At 34.6% G+C, this 18754-nt stretch overlaps 1 protein-coding gene across 2 annotated transcripts in view; it reads left to right on the top strand.

Moving 5' to 3' along the window:
• The window catches only part of LOC149787027 (shiftless antiviral inhibitor of ribosomal frameshifting protein homolog), a 41336-nt gene extending 23320 nt beyond the window's left edge, over window positions 1–18016 (top strand). For both annotated transcript variants that reach the window (XM_089978326.1, XM_089978327.1), the window contains exons 2-7: window positions 1482–1593; window positions 9025–9065; window positions 9775–9909; window positions 14223–14326; window positions 15664–15827; window positions 17728–18016. In XM_089978326.1, coding sequence (XP_089834452.1) covers window positions 1482–1593; window positions 9025–9065; window positions 9775–9909; window positions 14223–14326; window positions 15664–15827; window positions 17728–17927 — 756 coding nt within the window. In that variant the 3' untranslated portion in view covers window positions 17928–18016. The remainder of the gene's footprint in view (window positions 1–1481; window positions 1594–9024; window positions 9066–9774; window positions 9910–14222; window positions 14327–15663; window positions 15828–17727) is intronic.
• The last annotated feature ends 738 nt before the right edge of the window (window positions 18017–18754 follow it).

Raw genomic sequence — 18754 nt, forward strand, 5'->3', positions numbered from 1 at the left:
AACTAAACTGCACAAAAAGTTAAATATTATGGCGCTGGCGATTGCGTAGAGTGCCACGAGTTCAAAAATTCTAAAGCAGGAAACCTGCACCTGGAGTTTTCGGGTATGACGCAAATGGCACACTTATGAATGGATTTTGTGGTTTATGGTCCAGTCATATGAATATGTGGGATTGACAGCGAACTAAATAAAATGGCTGAAGGAGTGCAAATATGTGAACCGAAGGAATCGTCATTTTCTTTTTGTTCAAGGATTGGTGAAATATGAGATTTTAAGACACAAATGATAAAGATATTTGGTTTTGGGTGGTAGCCTAACCAGAGTATCTTGCGGTATTTAAAGTGAGATACATTACTAACAAATTGAATTTCTATGCACCACATAAAATGTCACAAGACATAAGACATATTTTGTGAAGGATATATCTTAGCATGGTAAGTAAAGAAACTAAAAAGAAATACAATACTAAAACTCATTCAAAAATTAACTTTCACTAAACTGAAACATCCTCGGAAACTTTAAGACGAAGACAAATATACGTAGACAGTGCAAACATAATGGATGTCAAGGAGTATATATAATAAATCAAAAGTTTTGTATCCCATCTGCCATTTAAAAATCCAACTTAATATATAAGAAAATATATTACTGTCACTGTTTTGATATTTTTGGCACTTAATCGTCATACTTTGTTCATAATTATTACGAATAAAGGTTGGGGTAAATTTAATTATATGTATTATGCATATGTAATTGTAACACACTATTAACATCTCATGAAGATTATCCGCGTCGTTCAGGCAAGTGGTTGACATGTACATCTTTTGTACTCGCCATCAGACACTAGTGTATAAAAATATTAACTATGTTTTGTATTTTCTTGCATTGATTGTAAGCAGACAAGATCAGAGTTATCAACTTTACCTTGGCAATTAACAAGATGATATAAAGACATATAACTAAGCCATATTATCTTTCTAATGGTTCAAGGTATATATAACTTATCACTGTTTAAACCTACTTTATAGCTTTAGTGTTTGCAATACATTAAATTGACTCTCTCCCCTCATCACTCCCTATGTCTGTCTGTCTCTCTCTCTCTCTCTCTCTCTCTCTCTCTCTCTCTCGGATATGATACCATATATACATAACAGAATATCAATAAAGGCTTTAAATTTCAAACTACACTTGCATAAATTTACGTTGATAATAAAGCAGGCAAGCCAGCATGATTATGATAACCGAGCATTGATATCATTCTCAACGGTTTGGCTCAAATATCCAGTACTGGTTTCGTTGCTTCTGATTCCCTGTATTATCCCTAATCCCCAGGGCTACTATTCCAAAGTACAGCCACGCGTTAACGAACTTAATACAAATTGGTTTCGTCTATACATTTCATGTTTCTGCAACAAAAACAACAACCACTGTTTCCTTTGTGATTTTAGCATCAATGTCCAATGCTATGCTTTTATTATCAGGCCAGGAGACTTCAGGAACTGTTCCATGGTCGTTTCTCTGAAAACGATGCTGTGATCTTGTACAAGCATTGCAACCAAAATCTTCTAGAGGCTGTTGACTTCGTCCTTAAAGGTTAGTACCCGTTCTCTGTATTTTCTGATGTCTTCTTAGCAACTATACAACCCTACTTTTCGAATATTAATTTAAAACTTCAGGTTGAAGACGAGTCATCCAACGATAATGTTTAGAAGTTTAAAAGAGAACAATCACTAAGAATCCTTAAATTCCATATATACATAAGAGAATATCAATAAAGGCTTTAAATTCCAAACAACACTTGTATAAATTTACGTTAATGATAAAAGAGGCAAGCCAAATATATGATGTTAGCCATTCATCTAACTGGATCCAAACGTGCAAAATATTTGCAAACTTGTTTTAGTTTGCTGGAGTCTTTAGCTCTTATTGCACTATCTTGGACCAATCTCAAACACGTCTGCAGGACGTCCATAATTTTAACACACATTTGATATCTAGAACTGACTGCAATAAAATCCGTTGATTATATTTTTACTAGTGTTGTTCTTCTATTGAAACGCATACACAATTTTTATTTTATCAGCCAAAGACTAAAGAATATTGTTTATTTATTTGGTATTAGAGACTTCTTGAACATTTCTATTTAATCCCCGGAAATTGTTTTAAGAAATGAAATCCAACATTTTGCATTTGAGTTTATGGCATGTATTCTTTGACTAGTGCCCCTTTTCAAATATTAAGCTGCTTTATTCAGCTATTTGCGTGACAGAATCGAAGAAATACGAACGACGTAATCGATTTTTGGGGTCAGAAGTAAAATATGTATCTATCATACATAAGATCATGTTTGGCTTTCTTATTATATGAGTGATTATTGGCTTTATCTCCTCAACATAGAGTTTATTGAGTAGGGGGTCTATTCTGAAAATAGGCTAAGTCCTTTTTAGCTTGATCGATATTTATGTCTTTTATACATATGATACACCCCTACAATTTAGCATACAAAGCTTTTCTCTAAAGCTATACCACCTTAAAAAATCATTCAAAACAAAAGAAATAAAAGCTGAAAAGAAACAAGGCACCACCATTATCATAAAAGAGAAATAATTTTCCGGGTGTATAAAACAGACATTATTGCCAAATTGTGCCCATTTAGTTCCAAATTATTTCCTCACACAAAGTATCCAGCAGAGTATTGGTAACAACTTTATCAAGCACAGTATTGGTAAGAAAGCTTGAGTAGAATAACTTCTCTTATAATATCTCCCGGACAAAGCCCCATTTGGTCTGAGTTGAAAATAAGTGAGATGCTGAAACTTACACAGCTTGTCTAAATGAATGCAATAGTTCCTATACTTGACATCATTGGCTATTGAGTTCATGGTATGTTCCAGGTCAAGGTGAACTTTAGCGAGACCGCACCCAGTCCAGTTCCCAATGTTTAACCAACGCGCAAAAATACATGAATATATTGCAGATCCAACGCTCACTAAATATACACCGTTCTAACATTAATTGACAAGCCAGGCTATGAAAACAACATGTAAAGTTGCTTAGTTATAATCTGATCGCAGCGATCTCAAAATGTCAGGATATATTAAAGTTTATGTAAGTTCTTTTAACAATGTTATCTGCTTATAGACCGAAAGGTTTGCTATTTGGTTATTTCAATATGTGACCCCCCCCCCCTCTCTCTCTCTCTCTCTCTCTTCGAAATCTGAGACAAGCATGGCAGTGTAGTTTTACTAGGGTCAAATTGAATAGAACATCAGATTAAGTGTCAATGTTGGCAGTTAGAATCAAATTAATTATCCTTTGAAACTGCAGTGAATCATAAATGTCCAGATACTGTTCTACTAGCCGTTTGAAGTAGGTGGATTCAATGATCGATGGGTAAATCTAACCTTGTAATTATCATAGTTCAGGAACAGTATTGATGATGCGAAGTAAGAAACCGAAGGTGAAAAAGATTTCCAGTACACTATAAGGATAGAGGACGAATCATGTCCGTTTGTACAGTCAGCTGTGCAAAAAATTAAGAGATGGATCTACCTAACAATATACTTATTGGGAAGAGCAGACGGTGTTTTCCTAAAATGTATGGTAAGTGTATAATAGGATTACGCGCACATATGGAATCGGTCAACAATGAAAATCGATACAACTGTATTAATGTAAAATGAGGCAATGATGGTATATGTTTATTAAATGCTGCAGAACATGATGTGTTGGCTACTCAAAATACATCTAAGACATGTGCAGTCCTTGGTTTGACAGACTGCATACAAAACAAGAGCAGGTGTCATGCCAGTTTATGCTGCATTGCATTTCATGTTTTTATTAAGTAAGCTCTCAAATATATATATATATATATATATATATATATATATATATATTTGGAATAGGAGAGTCTTCTGCATATTTTAAGCGATTTGGATATCCAACACACGAGGCGACCAGATTTGAGATAAACGGACCTATACCATATTTTGACCTGACTGGATTTGCGTGCATTGAGCCATTCGAATTTGCACCGAAAAAGTCGCTGTTTGGTTTGGAAATATTTTAGCGAACGCAGTTGGGCTCCAATAGTTTTATTAAGATATATGACTGATGTAAAAAAATATTGATATCGTTGATTATGAGTGAAGCAATTATATCATATTGTCCGCTGAAACAGGTTAGGTTACTACAAAAACACAAAAATTATGATGATGAAAATCGTGATATAACTGATGTTGAGAATGACATCGCAAAAGATCTTGGAAGAAAAAAATAATTGGCAATTTTACCCAAGGATGATCATATGATCATAAACTACATTGTTGAAGATTAATTATAGATGATGTTGAACTCGATTTTATAATTGCTGATACAACGAAGAGAAACACATTTATAAGTCGAAGCAATATTAATTTATCGCACGGAACTAAATTAGGTACAATTGTGAGTTACACTGTTGGTAAATCACCGCAGTTTACTCATTTAAGATCTATGATGTTTGCGTACGTTTCGATAAATGCATTATCGATGATAAAACGATTTCCTGATGCTGCTGTTAGAGTCGCCACAGATTAATTTTATATCAATAAAAAATACAGGATTTCTAGAACAACTAAATATTTGTGCTGATGCATCATAGGGCGAATGGAGAATAAAACAAGAAAAGATATTTAGTTATTCTGAATCTGACGACGTTAAAAATTAAGGACGATTATTACAAAAATAACCGAATATCTAAATTGTCATCAGCACCATCGATATGTGATCATGTGACCAGACATATGACTGTTTATCTCAATGGACCGAGAGGTTTCGGTGAAACAACACGTGCGATCAAATTAATTCGTGGACTTGATATAATTGTGTTAGCCTCTTCACACAGGCCTTCCAGATAAATGAAAGAGCGTGGAGTAAAATCACATATTTATCATAGCCTTTTCCGATGGAAGGGAGATACATGGACTCCAGAACGAATGGGTGAAAAATATATTCCAAAGATTATTATCTGGGATGAAATATATACAGTGTCGCTGCAGACATTACAAATATTTCTTGATTGGTTGTTGACAACAAATACTGCTGTTATCATGTGTGGTGATCATGGTCAACCACCGACTTTTTTGGATCATCCCAACATAAGTAATTGAAAATATTCGCTGATTATTATGAAAAAATAACTTATGATCATAGAGCTTAAGAAATTAACAAGACTACAACCAAATAAAATTCATTGTGAAATAATGCGTGAGATCATTTCAGAAACTCCTATGAATGATTTTTGGAATTTGTAGAGGCTAGATGATTTGATACTTTCAAGCAGAAAGATACACTTTAACAACAATTATTTATGTTACATAAAGTAAAATTTTCAAATATACTCGTATCATTGTGTTATCTCTCAGCAGATACTCGACGGCAAAATATCGACGTTGAAATTCCAGGTTGTGCGCGATAACGATGGACAATACTCCATGGACGCTAGGATATGCTATAACGATTCATTCGTCACATGGAGTAACTATTTCGGATACTAATATTTAGATTGTTGATGATCGTATCAAATAGTTAAATTTAGTTTATCCCGCAGTGTCTCGAGTCAGAAGAATATCTCAGCTGTGGAGGGTTATCGTAGACTTCACAGAAAGTAATTATCAGACTCAGGAAATTAACGATGATGTAGTAAGAACAAAATTAGTAATAAACGGTGTGAGAAAAAAGCGCGACTTTTATCTGGACTCTGAATTTAACACGACATTGAAACAACGACAGAATAGTCATTGTGCGAGCTGTAATACAGTAATGTTGTAGCAGTATTCAAATAATAATCCAAGACAGTTTACCTTAGATAGGATTAATAGTACTTTTGGTCACACACGTGAAAATGTGATGCTGACCTGTCTTGAATGTAACCGACATCGATGCGCTAGTTCACAAAAGTTTAGATGTTGGTAACTGTGTGTCTTCAGATCACTTGTATTTTTGTTCACGTACAAATCCACATTGAGAAGCAGTTGAATCCAGTCTGTAAATTGCTGGTCTACCCATGGATCTTACTACGCTGGAAATTGTATGTGTCGTCACACTGTAGATAAGATCATTTGCTCGTTTTTTACCCCCTTCAAGTTCACCAGGTTAATATAAATATCTTACAGTCACATTACCTAATACTGTTTGTTTTGAGAATGAGTCATGTCGTTGTATTGGTATGTGACTTTTATGATCGCATTAATGGGTTTCTTATAAATTGCACGAGTAATTTCATTATTTAAACGTAGCGATTATGATTGGTAGTCTTGCAAACAATTCACGAGATCTCATATCTTTCTGAACTTTGTTAAGGGATATTTCCTGCGCATACTGATATCCGAATAACTTCATTGGGAGAGCTGACATCAAAATGTGCGTACTGAATTTGTTTAGGTGGTGATAGGTAAATTTGCCATATTGCCTGTCGTACTGATCAGTTTGCAGCGACAGATCGTGTAACGTTTGCTACATCAACAAGTTTACTAATCGCTGCTCTATCCCTCCAATATCCTCTTAGGCTAAATCAAATCGATTCAATTATAATAATAATCGGTTGATTAATTACCGGTCCCTAATACTAGTTTACCTTTCATCGCGGATGTTACTAGGAAACGAGCAAGTTTTTCTCCGAGATATTTATTTTTTTTATGAACTTTAACGAGTGAATCAACTTGACATCTGAAATATGTCTTTGTTGTAAATCCTTATTTTTATACGCTACATCATGAACTTGCTTGATCAATCGCATTTATTGGGTACTCTCCCGGTCTTGGTTGATCTCGCTCGTCAAGTCGGATATCAAGTCGGATTCCAGGACAACAATAATTATATCCAGGAAGATGTTTTTCTTCTGGGTCTTTAGCCCATGGAACTCCTGGTAATTTTCCTAATGAAGCAGCTATATCACTACCTGTTTTCTTTGACTTGTCATTGTAGACAAATTTATATTTTTTTTGTACCACATTTCACACACTTGCCAGTAAGTGCACGCTTTTTATTTTTTATTGTTAATGTTGTTAATCCACTTGTAGGGGTGGATGCTCTGCATCTAACACAATATAAATTCATATTTTTTAATATTTGTACAACATGGATGTCATTGATTTTTCCGCGACACGAAAACAAGAGCCAGTCAGACATCATCCAGCGCTACCAAATTATATTACAGTAATTATCATAGGACTATCTTGTTCTGGTAAGACCCAATTGTTGCCTAATTAGATAATTAGATGGCTCAAGTGGGAAAAGTTATATTTAGTGGTACCATCCGTAAATGATCAGCGATGCTACGATGTACTTAATAATTCACACGTGGTAGATGTTTCCAGTGATATAAAAATGGCATGATCAAATATGCCAAAGTCTCGTTGATCAAACATCATCTCACATCTCAACGTTTAATCATCAAATAATCTTCACACATTAATTGAACAATGTGCATGCAAAACTCCATTCACAATACCATTAAGGTACTACAACCTAGTGAACTGCCTCTTGTTTTTCTGACTTTGTTTCATGTTTTTACATTATCATTATTAGTATTCTATTGGAAAAGGAATGTAGTTTTTAATAGTGCCAAGTATTTTGGTTTGTTGAGTTAGGTATTACAATATATATATATATATATATATATATATATATATATATATATATATATATATATATATATATAATCATTCGAATATGTATTATCTTGAATGTCATACTTTGACACAGGCTAGACTATACTTTATCATGTCCAAACTCATAAACTGATTAAAGTGTGGAACATTCCCTACGGTTCCTCCTGAGTATCTGTGACTGGTGTACCGGACTCGTAAGCGGAAAGATATCTGTATCTACTCCAACCAATGGTTACCATAATGTGTATTAAGTGGCACGAAATAACCTCCTTATGTTGTTGAACAGCTAACACTAACCCACCACCAGATTTACCAAGAAATATGCATTATCTATTGATATCGATGCTTTTAATTTCGTGTACAAATAGTTCGATATTTATATCATCTTGCATTTAATATTTTATTGCAATGTACATTTATATTACTTGTTATCAATCGTTCTATACCCAGCTGACACGCAATAGTTACTATCTTATTCAGTACATGAAGAATATATCTGGTACGGTACGTGTGTTTTATATTTTCAATTACTTGAAGGAAGTGAACATTTCTAAATTATAGCTTGTATGCAACCCTATTTCCTTTGGGTGCTGTTAACCAAACTTTGTACTGTTAATCAACCTAATTTATCTTTTATTATATAATTACCCTTTATACACATCATTCTGCATACACCTTTGATCGGAACCTTCGTATACTTTTCGCCATATCATCAATGAGTTTTTGCAATTTTATTGCTCTTTGGTGAGTAACCTTTCTATAGCCGAGTCTCAAATATCCTGTTCACAAGGGCCAAAGAAAATCATATAGAAGTGGTCTACTCTCTTGGACTATATTCTTATTTAAAGAATCAAGAGTTTGATTTACACTGGACGTCCGAAGTGTGAGTCACTTAATATACCAACACTCTGACTTCATTCACAGTGATTTCCAAAACAGCTGCCTAATAAATTTATATTTCAATTTGATCTTTAGTAAACAAATTATTAACTCTTAAGCTGTTAAAATTCATGACGTAGTACATATACTAAGGCATTAAAACCATAAGTTGAAACGTTAACTATGCCTTTTTCAGACAATGCAGAATTATTTTCCCTGGATAGTGTTCATTAAGCACATTTGATCATTGATCAGTTTTTAGTAAAACTGTGCATGGTTAGATAAAAATAAAAACTCTCGATAAGAATCAGGATTTCTTATCGTGATTCCACTTTAGATTTTCAAACATACAGCCCGGGATACAGTAACTGATGGGCACAATACCAGTGCCTTTACACCAAACTGTTTCATCGCATATCACGGATACTTTACATCAAAAATCGCTATAAGATACTTGAAAAATAGAACTAAATAAACCCTTTGCATTTAACAGGAGAACCCACACAAATACGGAACATTACTGGCGAAGGAGTGGTAAGTAAATGACACAATAAAACAAACAAGCAAGCAAGGAAACAAATGAATGCTTCAATTAATCATTATTCAAATATTTATCCAAACAAAATAAATACATACAATTAAGTCATGTACAATAAAAATCAACAATAGTGTATACAAATAACAAAAACGATATAATAAAAATAATAATAACAAATCTATAATAATAAAAATAATAATAACAAATATATAAAATAATAATAATAATAATAATAATAGTAACATTTCTATAAAATAATAATAATGATAATAATCATAAAAATAATAATAACAAATCTATAAAAAAATAGAAATTAATAATAAAAATCTTACATTTTAAAAATATAATAATAAAACAAATCCATAAAAATCAATAATAATAATAATAATAATAATAATATTAAATCTATTAAAAATATAATGATAACAAATCTATAAAATTAATAATAATATTATTATTATTATTATTATTATTATTATTATTATTATTATCATTATTAACAAAAATAACAAATCTATATAATAATAATAATAATAATAATAATAACTATAATAACTTTGTGTAATTGTATGGGAATGGAAAAAAGTTTGTAGTTATAGTTTAAAACATACATAAGACTATATCACGTCCATTGTCAAAATTCGTTCAATATAACTTGATATTAATCTTTTGCTGTTAAATTTGCATTATATGCACTATTTGCAGAGTCGAATAGGTACCGCCCGTCTCAACAGCAACATCACAGAGATCTTAAAGGATGAAATCCCATCCCAGCTGCGGCAGTTTGGTTGTGAACGGTGTGACAATATGTGGTGGCGGAGAGTTCCTTCTAGAAAAATGGTGCGGTTTTCAAACCTAGAGATCAGTATTTGTACTTACACTGAAGTATAAATTTTTTTTTAGTCATCCTCCATGACTTCGCTGAGGGTGAGGTCCGATCAAAAGAATATGCTGTTTGTAACACGACATTGTTGTCAAAATGTAATAACACTGTGTTCGTATTTCAACCTATAGTATTCATTACAATTAGTTTTTGATTATATATATATATATATATATATATATATATATATATATATATATATATATATATATATATATATTGTAACAAGATACCCGGGTTGAATTTCGGATTTACTACAGAACACTTTTGATGGTGATATAAATACAGTGTTTAATGATAAATGGCTTGAATGGGAAAAGAATTATGATTAATACGTGCGTGTAAAAGATCCAAATACTGGACAAATTAACATAATCCGCTCGAACCTAATGATGCAACAATTGAAAATACAAATAAACGACCTTACTGAGTACCAGGACAAAGGTGAATGATTTACAGTAATTTCACACGACGAAAAGAAATATATATTTTACTCAAATAGTAAAAATAAATTCACTCAAATAGTGAAATACGAAACATTTTACTCAAAAGAGTAAAATGAAGAAAACAAAGGAACAGATGTCATACCAAATATCTTTACAATCCCAAAGACACTGGGTATTTTAAACCCCAAAATTAGCCTACGGCTAAAAGATTACATGTCTGGAGTTATACACTTTGTCACCCGCACACTTGGCTACCAGTCACACTGGTCAATGAAGCAGTCAGTATTCCAGGTAGTCACCGACTACCATTCAATTCCTTTTTCAATCAAGCAATCAGCGCCCACCATCGTTCAGCACCGCCCGATCACCTGCTACTTGATCAGCAACACTCTTTAACTCATCTCTACGGTAGCTATGGTTCAGCTTTACAGCTGCTATGGTCAACTTCAACGGTTAGCTCATCAGCTGGTACCACGTCGACTCCGATCAGCTGAAAATACACCTAACACCGAGTGCTATGCAAGACACGGGCATATACAATAAAATATAATGACGTCATATAAGGTAAGCTATCGGTATTACCTTATCAGCACAATAATTACAAAATACACAGGTTCAGAAGTGAACCAACCCGTGCCCGATAAAAATCATACGGTACTAAACATTTCTTAAAAATGCAACTTTATATGGCTAATAAAAATCTCCTGCTAAGTCACAAATGAGAATAGAAAATATATGCATTATGCTACGTAAGCGGAAGCTACATGGAAATTATCCACACAAAAAACGTGGTAGTACAATAGTTAAAACTTATACACAAGAAATTAATAAATAACTCACATATCACTACAGCTGAAGATGTGCAAGTCCTTAAATTTGTTGGTGTGGTTCCTCTTGGACTCCATCATTAAGGGGACATCCTAGTACCGAAATTTGAATGATTTTATCTGTTTTGTTGCTCCCATAGTGTATGAAGTGCGTGTATATTCAGACAGAATTTTGACAGATTTATTAATTTGGATTAGGGTTTTGTACACCGTCCTACTCTAGAGTTTATATAGCTCCTTAACCCTGACTGGTTTCGGAGCTTTAATTACCTTAGTGATCCTTGCCAGGGATCTATGTTGTCCAGAGTATGCTATATGGGTATGCTATATGTACCGAATGCTACCCGTTTGTTTGTTTGTTTTTTCTTGTTTTGTTTTGTTTTTGTTATTTATTTTTTTTTTTGTTTTGTTTTGTTGTTTTTTTTATGGACTGGCTCTATAATTACATTTATGTTCAGTGTTGTCTTTAGTTATTTAGTTACGAGGATTCCTATGTCAGAAAAAAAATTAATTCCAGCTAGGAAGGTCCGGTATTAGCATGTGGCGGTGGCATGTGACTCAATTCTTTTGTTCGCATGCTTCCGTGACTGAAACCAATACCATCATTCCCATGCTTTGAGTCCTTATCTAATGTGAAAGTGATGTGTGTAGAATAGAAGAGGACAGTATGAGTTTGAGAATAAAATAATCAAGAGAAGAAAGCAAAATGAAAATATTTTGTTGAACTTCTGACTGTTTTTATAAAACCGATCAGTATTAGCATCAGTATTTGTTTCCAAATCATTCATGTAATAGTGCGGTGGTAAGTTTCAAAAGAATTTTCCTTTGCATCCCCGGCGAATCATTCATGTGATAGTGCGGTGGTAAGTTTCAAAAGAATTTTCCTTTGCATCCCCGGCGAATCATTCATGTGATAGTGCGGTGGTAAGTTTCAAAAGAATTTTCCTTTGCATCCCCGGCGAATCATTCATGTGATAGTGCGGTGGTAAGTTTCAAAAGAATTTTCTTTGGTATCCATGGCGACGGCAAGCGCTGCGGGCCAGTAAAATCGATGAAACAACCGGAACAATTTGGATGTTGTAATGCGCGTCCATAAATACATACGTGTTTAGCACACACACCATCTGGGCAGTTTTCTCAATTTTCATTGTGGCCCCTTGCTAGCGTTTCCTATGCGTTGTCCAGACCTGTAGTGCGAGAGGTCCTCCGACGTTCTCCTATTGACGACCACAGCTAGCGATTGTCTGCGACAACAGACAAGAGATAAAGCTAATCGCTCAGCGGAAATACCCGATGGCTTAAACGTTACCGGAAAACCTTTCATAACAAACATCTTCACTTTATATTGATAACGTCCTTCCAGAGTTAAAAGTGCCGACATTTCTTTTGCTCTTTCGGTGAATGGAATTTGCCAAAATCCGTTTATAACGTCAACGTAGTGATATATTGTATTTCGAATAAAGCGATAAAAGGCATAATGATTGCAAGGTCTACCCTTAACACAGACAATATATCTATGGCTCTTCGGGACAACTCATTATCAGAGAATAATGACACAACTAATCATTCAATAATAATGAAAATGGATCTAATACAAAGAGGTGATAGATCGTACGCACACAAGAAACATGACTAATTAGATTGAACAACGAAAATATACAACATATAGACCGAGAAGAGGCGAAGAATGAGAAGTAATCAGGAACGATTCTTCATATATGTGAAACATTGGGGAAAAAACGGGAATGACAGAACAGCTGAAACAATAACTTTCTTGCCACACTTGTGAGGAAGAGCTAAGCATAAAGCCTACCCTATACAACAACATTTGATGCATTGTTCCACATTATCGTGCTGCATAGCAGAACTAAAAATTATCCGCTACGTTATCACTTTGGGTAATCACAGCAACTTCCTGGGATTATTTGGTTTCCTTGGCACTTGTGAAAGTGTATCATGCAGAACAGGAAATAGCCATCCTTTGGTACAGTGTTAGAACCAATATCTTTATTCACTGTCAGAAATCTTGCTCCCATGATAATAAGTGTTATGAGTGGTTATAGAGGCAGAGCGGTTACAATACATCTATAGGAATGAATCCTGTACGCTTTTAGCTCTGTTATATATGTGTCGCTTTCACATTTGTTAAAAGTGATGGCCGCCTCTCCAACGTCTCTTGGAAGCATATATTTCGATTCACTGTTATACGCAGTGTCGCCAATCAAACCCAAAGAAGGGACGTAATTAATGTAAGACAAAAGAAGGGACGTAATTAATGTAAGACAAAAGAAGAGACGCAATTAATGTTAGACAAAAGAAGGGACGTAATTATTGTAAGACAAAAGAAGTAACGAAATTAATGTAAGACAAAATATTCATTATTTTACTCATCATCTTCATACAAGTTTTCAAAAAGATGTTTTATCAATCAGCACCACTATTACTTCAGTCCATTAATAGGCTTTTGGCTTAATACATGACCGACTTCGTGACTTCTACCTGTATGCGTAATCTTCATTATATACATTATATATATATATATATATATATATATATATATATATATATATATATATATATATATATATGTGTGTGTGTGTGTGTGTGTGTGTGTGTGTGTGTGTGTTGGAATATAACAAATGCAGTTAGCTAACATTAACAAGCAGTCAGCTAATATTTGAATGTATGAGGTGGAATGACTGGTACAGGATGGCACTTCGCAAGTTCCGTTTGTGTCAGAGACCGCGTCACAATACTTTCTTTGCTTCTGTGTGATGGTTTGCGGTTCTCTAATAGTTTGGGCTGTTGGGAGTGACAGGGTATGGGTACAAATCTAATATGCGTATTTCATATTTTTGGAAGCTGGGTACACAAAATCCTTATGGGGGCTGAGAGGGCTGGTAAGACAAAGAAAAAATCTGCAATTTGAATTTTATGGATCTGCCGAAAGTTGTGAAGACTGCCTTATCGGGAATAGTTCAATTTCTCTTAATTTAGGTCTCAACATGCAAATTGTGTCGGCAGAGATATAATGCCATTCCCAGAGAGGATGAATACGGTTTGGCGAAACATACATGTAACAATTGTGGGAACGAATTCCAGTGAGTAAATACATTTTACACACACTTACAGATACACACATACATTCACACATACACACACGTGTGTGCACGTGTGCGCGATTATTAGTGACTTTCTTTACTAAGACATAAATATACTTTTGAATAAGTTTTGTACTTTAATTAATCTTGTATTTATTATGTGGTCACCTTCCAGAAATATGACCTGAAGGAACGTTGCATAAAAAGGGAAAAGTATACCATGTTATAAGGACATAACGTTTGAGTTGCGTAGCTATCTTATTAACATGTATACTTTATATTAAAAATAATTATTAGGCAGAAAACTGTAATATCTATATTGATGCACAGACAGGATTTAGAAAAAAAACAATATGAGGAAAGCTGACAATATTTTTTTACATGGGATTATCTCACATATTGTTTAGCAAAGTTAAGAATTTAATGTGTGCATTGCCTTAAGTGTTTGGTTACGTGGTTGAAATAACGGATGGTAGAGGTTGATAGATTGGGTTTAAGGGGAATTATTCTGGATATTATCAATCTGAAGTAGAGCAATATAAAGTAAAGAGTTAAATGTGACGATGTGTTAAAAGATGTATCTTATTGTATTTTGGTGTTCGGCAAGGCGCATATTTACCATCGTTTCCTTCTGCAATATTTGTGAAAGATTTAGAGAAAGAGTTTGTCACACGTGACTGTGAAAGTATTGGTACTGGTATCTTACACATTTTTGACTTGTACACGAAGATAAAATTATGCTGTTTTACATTCACGCAATTTTTTTTGCGATGTTTATAGCTTGTCAACTATAGATGCTGATACCTTTCTGTCTAATTTACTGCCCTACTTGCAATGGATTTAACTGACGATGTATCAGAACAGTCCGTTTGATCTATTCAAACAGCTCGACAACAAATCTTCAATTTGGGAACTGAAAATTAAAGCAAAAGAATCATACTTACTTGATAAGTACTATAGCTATAGACATGCCTGGTAGCATAAAATCTTTGGTAGATTTGCCTGGCGTTCACAAGACAGAACATGAATTTAAAATTATAAGACAATATCTTTGTATTTGCAATTGGTGTTTTATTTATTTTTATTTTAGTTTTTATTTCTTCAGGTTCATGTTTTTTATTTTGTTGTTTTTCTTTTCTTTGTTAATTTTTACATGTTGTGTTTTAATAAATCCATAACATTTCACAAACTTGCTCGTGATAGTGTCAGATAGATAGATAGATAGACAGACAGACGGACAGACATGAAAACTATGTTTTGCATGCACTTTTGTTCAATGTTTATATACATTTGAAGAGCGACAAGCCTACAAATAAAGTTTGTGCATATATCTAAAGTGGGTTTGGAGCTATGAATCGTACACGGAGTCCATGTTACGACTGCGGGAATATGTGCATTCCAGTTGAAGTTATTCCACCCTTCCAGCGACGTCGCACCAGAACGCGTGCTGAGCATAGTTGCACTGCACCAAATTGCTACAATAGAACTCCCGTTGCATACAGTAAGATTGTTTCCATTTTCTTTCATCACTTTCGTATCCATTCATCAGGAATGAATTTCTATAAAAGCACACAATCACACGTGAATTATTTGCATAATAAAACCCAATAGCTTAGTTATCAATTGCACTTGTTCAGAAGTATCGCTTGCCAAATATCCTGGAAAAGCGATATTCCAATACCTGGGATCATGAGTCAAAAATCAATAGGCTATACTAACTAGACATGCTAGTGTCCTTTATTACCAAAGGTAACCAGACCACCTGTTCTGTACTAGTTTGACAGTCAGAAGGTTGGGTTTATGATTAATCACAAGCCCCTATATCAGGGGTGCACAATCCGCGGACCGCGAGATCCGGCCTGTGAAAGTGTTCTCTCCGGCCCTAATGGCAAATTAAAACAACGCAGAAATCTGGCCCGTGAACAGTAATTGTATTAAAGAAAGAGTTTGCGGCCCTCGAGTGGTCTTATAAAATGTAAGCTGGCCCTTGGCCGAAAAAGGTTGTGCACCACTGCCCTATGTACACATTACTCATTTCGTACTAATCCAGACCAAGTAAGATTCTATACAGCCACAATCTGCCTCCCCAAGGACCCATGTCAAACTACTCATTAATTTTGATTACAAAAGTAAATTTAGAATATAGATCGGAACATGTTTATCCCAGTCGTCTACATTGTTTGCAAGTTTGAAAGGTTTAGTTAAGTTTTCTGCCTGTAAACGTTTACAAAATAGGTAACCATGTAAACAGTCATGCATGCTGTTAGCCGTCTCGTATGACCAGGCTGATCTATTACTGTTAAACTATCATTGTGTTTATCATGTACACATATATAGCATTACGATGCAGTGACACACATATATAGCATTACGATACAATGACACACATATATAGCATTACGATGCAATAACCTACAAATTTTAAACTTATTATACCTAAAATATCACATACATTCATGAACGGTTTATCTTACAAACATGAAACATTATATATATATATATATATATATATATATATATATATATATATATATATATATATATATATATATATCATCACACAGATTAGAGAATTTTTAATTCGTAATCGACGGAGATTCGAACCCAGGTCCGCGGGTAAACGGCACCCATCGCCTTGCCTGCACACACGACCCCATATTTCCTCACAACTAAGCACACATCACCAAAAATGATGCTACACAATCTATAATTAATTATATATACCTTGAGTTCTTTCAAAGAAATCCGGAATGACTGTGTAGATAGATGAGAATTAATTACTACGTCGTCATGCGAGTGTGTCTGCTACACACGAGTGCATATAACACCGATTAAGAAGCATCATTTTAGGGTGATGTTTGCTTAGTAGTGATGGAATAGTGGCTTATGTATGCAGGCAAGGCGATGGCTGCCGTTTACTCGCGGACCTGGGTTCAAATCTCTGTAGAATACGAATTAAAAATTCTGTAACATATGTGATAGTATCATTTGTATCAAAATAATTTTGCCTGCTATTATCAAGTATTCTTCTACAGAATCCAGGGAGAGCACTTTCCGTTCTTTTTGGTGTTTATTTATAACTCTCTCTCTCTCTCTCTCTCTCTCTCACATATGAAACACGTCAGTATCTCAAAGAAGATTGAATTAATCGTGTCCAGGTCGCAAAGCTATCTTATTTTTCAGTTAGATATATCAATGCCATGCCGTGAGACCTGCACACCTTTATTGTATCAGATTTTGCAAACAGTGTAACCTAACTTGATAGAATATTTTCTTTATTTACTTACTGCGTTTTTTAACTTATTACTGCAGTTTAGTGCAGTGCAGTACAGTCAAACGAAAATCATGAAAGGCACATTTTCAACAGAAACTTTACCTTGATAAAATCCCCTTTATTTCAGGGAATGCTGTAGCAAATAACTTCTGCGTGCATCCATTGTCAATGGGGAGGAAAGTGTTGAATGCCAGCCAAATCCACGTTAGTACGGGCTCCACGGTCAATACGTTTCTGGACCAGGACGATCTCCAGAGCTTTTGTCAGTATGAACCTAGTCTGGCCAGTATCACTGAGTCTAGCAATGGAAGCGACAGCAGCAACTAACGTCATCTACGCTAAATTAACTTTTTAGTCACCAGCTGGTCAAATATTCATTAAATAAACACAATATGTACAAGAATGTACAACACAAAGACAGAAAGTGGCCTTTGTCTCCTTCAGGAATGGTTTGCATATATGAAGCAAATCACGCACGCACATTCGCACATACCACACATACAAGCAAAGTGACTTTTCAGATATATAAAATCAGAGCTCTTAACCAAATCAGAACTGAAGCCAGGTTTTACTTTTAAATGTGAGTAGTGTATAGGGGCAATATAGGGACAATGGGACTTTAATGTTAAACTAGGTGGATTGTATCCTAGCCTCAATGGGAATTTAACATGGGGAGCACAGGAGTTATACCCTAGCCTCAATGGGAATTTAACATGGGAAATTTTAACGTGGATGGGACTGTAGAGCCTCAAGGGAAATGGAACATGGGAATAGTGGGTCTGTCTAGGGACTATGGGAATTGAACATGGGAGATGAAGATAACACAGACAATAGACAAACACTGATACAACACATTAAAAAATTTGGGAGGCGAGAAAAGTTAATTATTCTCGAGGCCTATGAATGACCCTTACATTCACGTCACCTATAATTTACTATCCACACACGCGAAGCAGCCAAAACATCACCAAAATCTGCTATCCACACACACGAAGTAGTCAAATTAAACCAATAATCTACTACACACACAGGTGAAGCAGCAAAATCAAACTTCAATCTACAATCCACACACGCGAAGCAGCAAAATCATAACCAAAATCTATTATTCACACACGCGAAGAAGCAAACTTAAACCAAACTCTACTATCCACACA

This window comes from Sinohyriopsis cumingii, chromosome 12 (assembly GCF_028554795.1).
Source record: "Sinohyriopsis cumingii isolate HCF-2022 chromosome 12, ASM2855479v2, whole genome shotgun sequence".
Classification (NCBI taxonomy): domain Eukaryota; kingdom Metazoa; phylum Mollusca; class Bivalvia; order Unionida; family Unionidae; genus Sinohyriopsis; species Sinohyriopsis cumingii.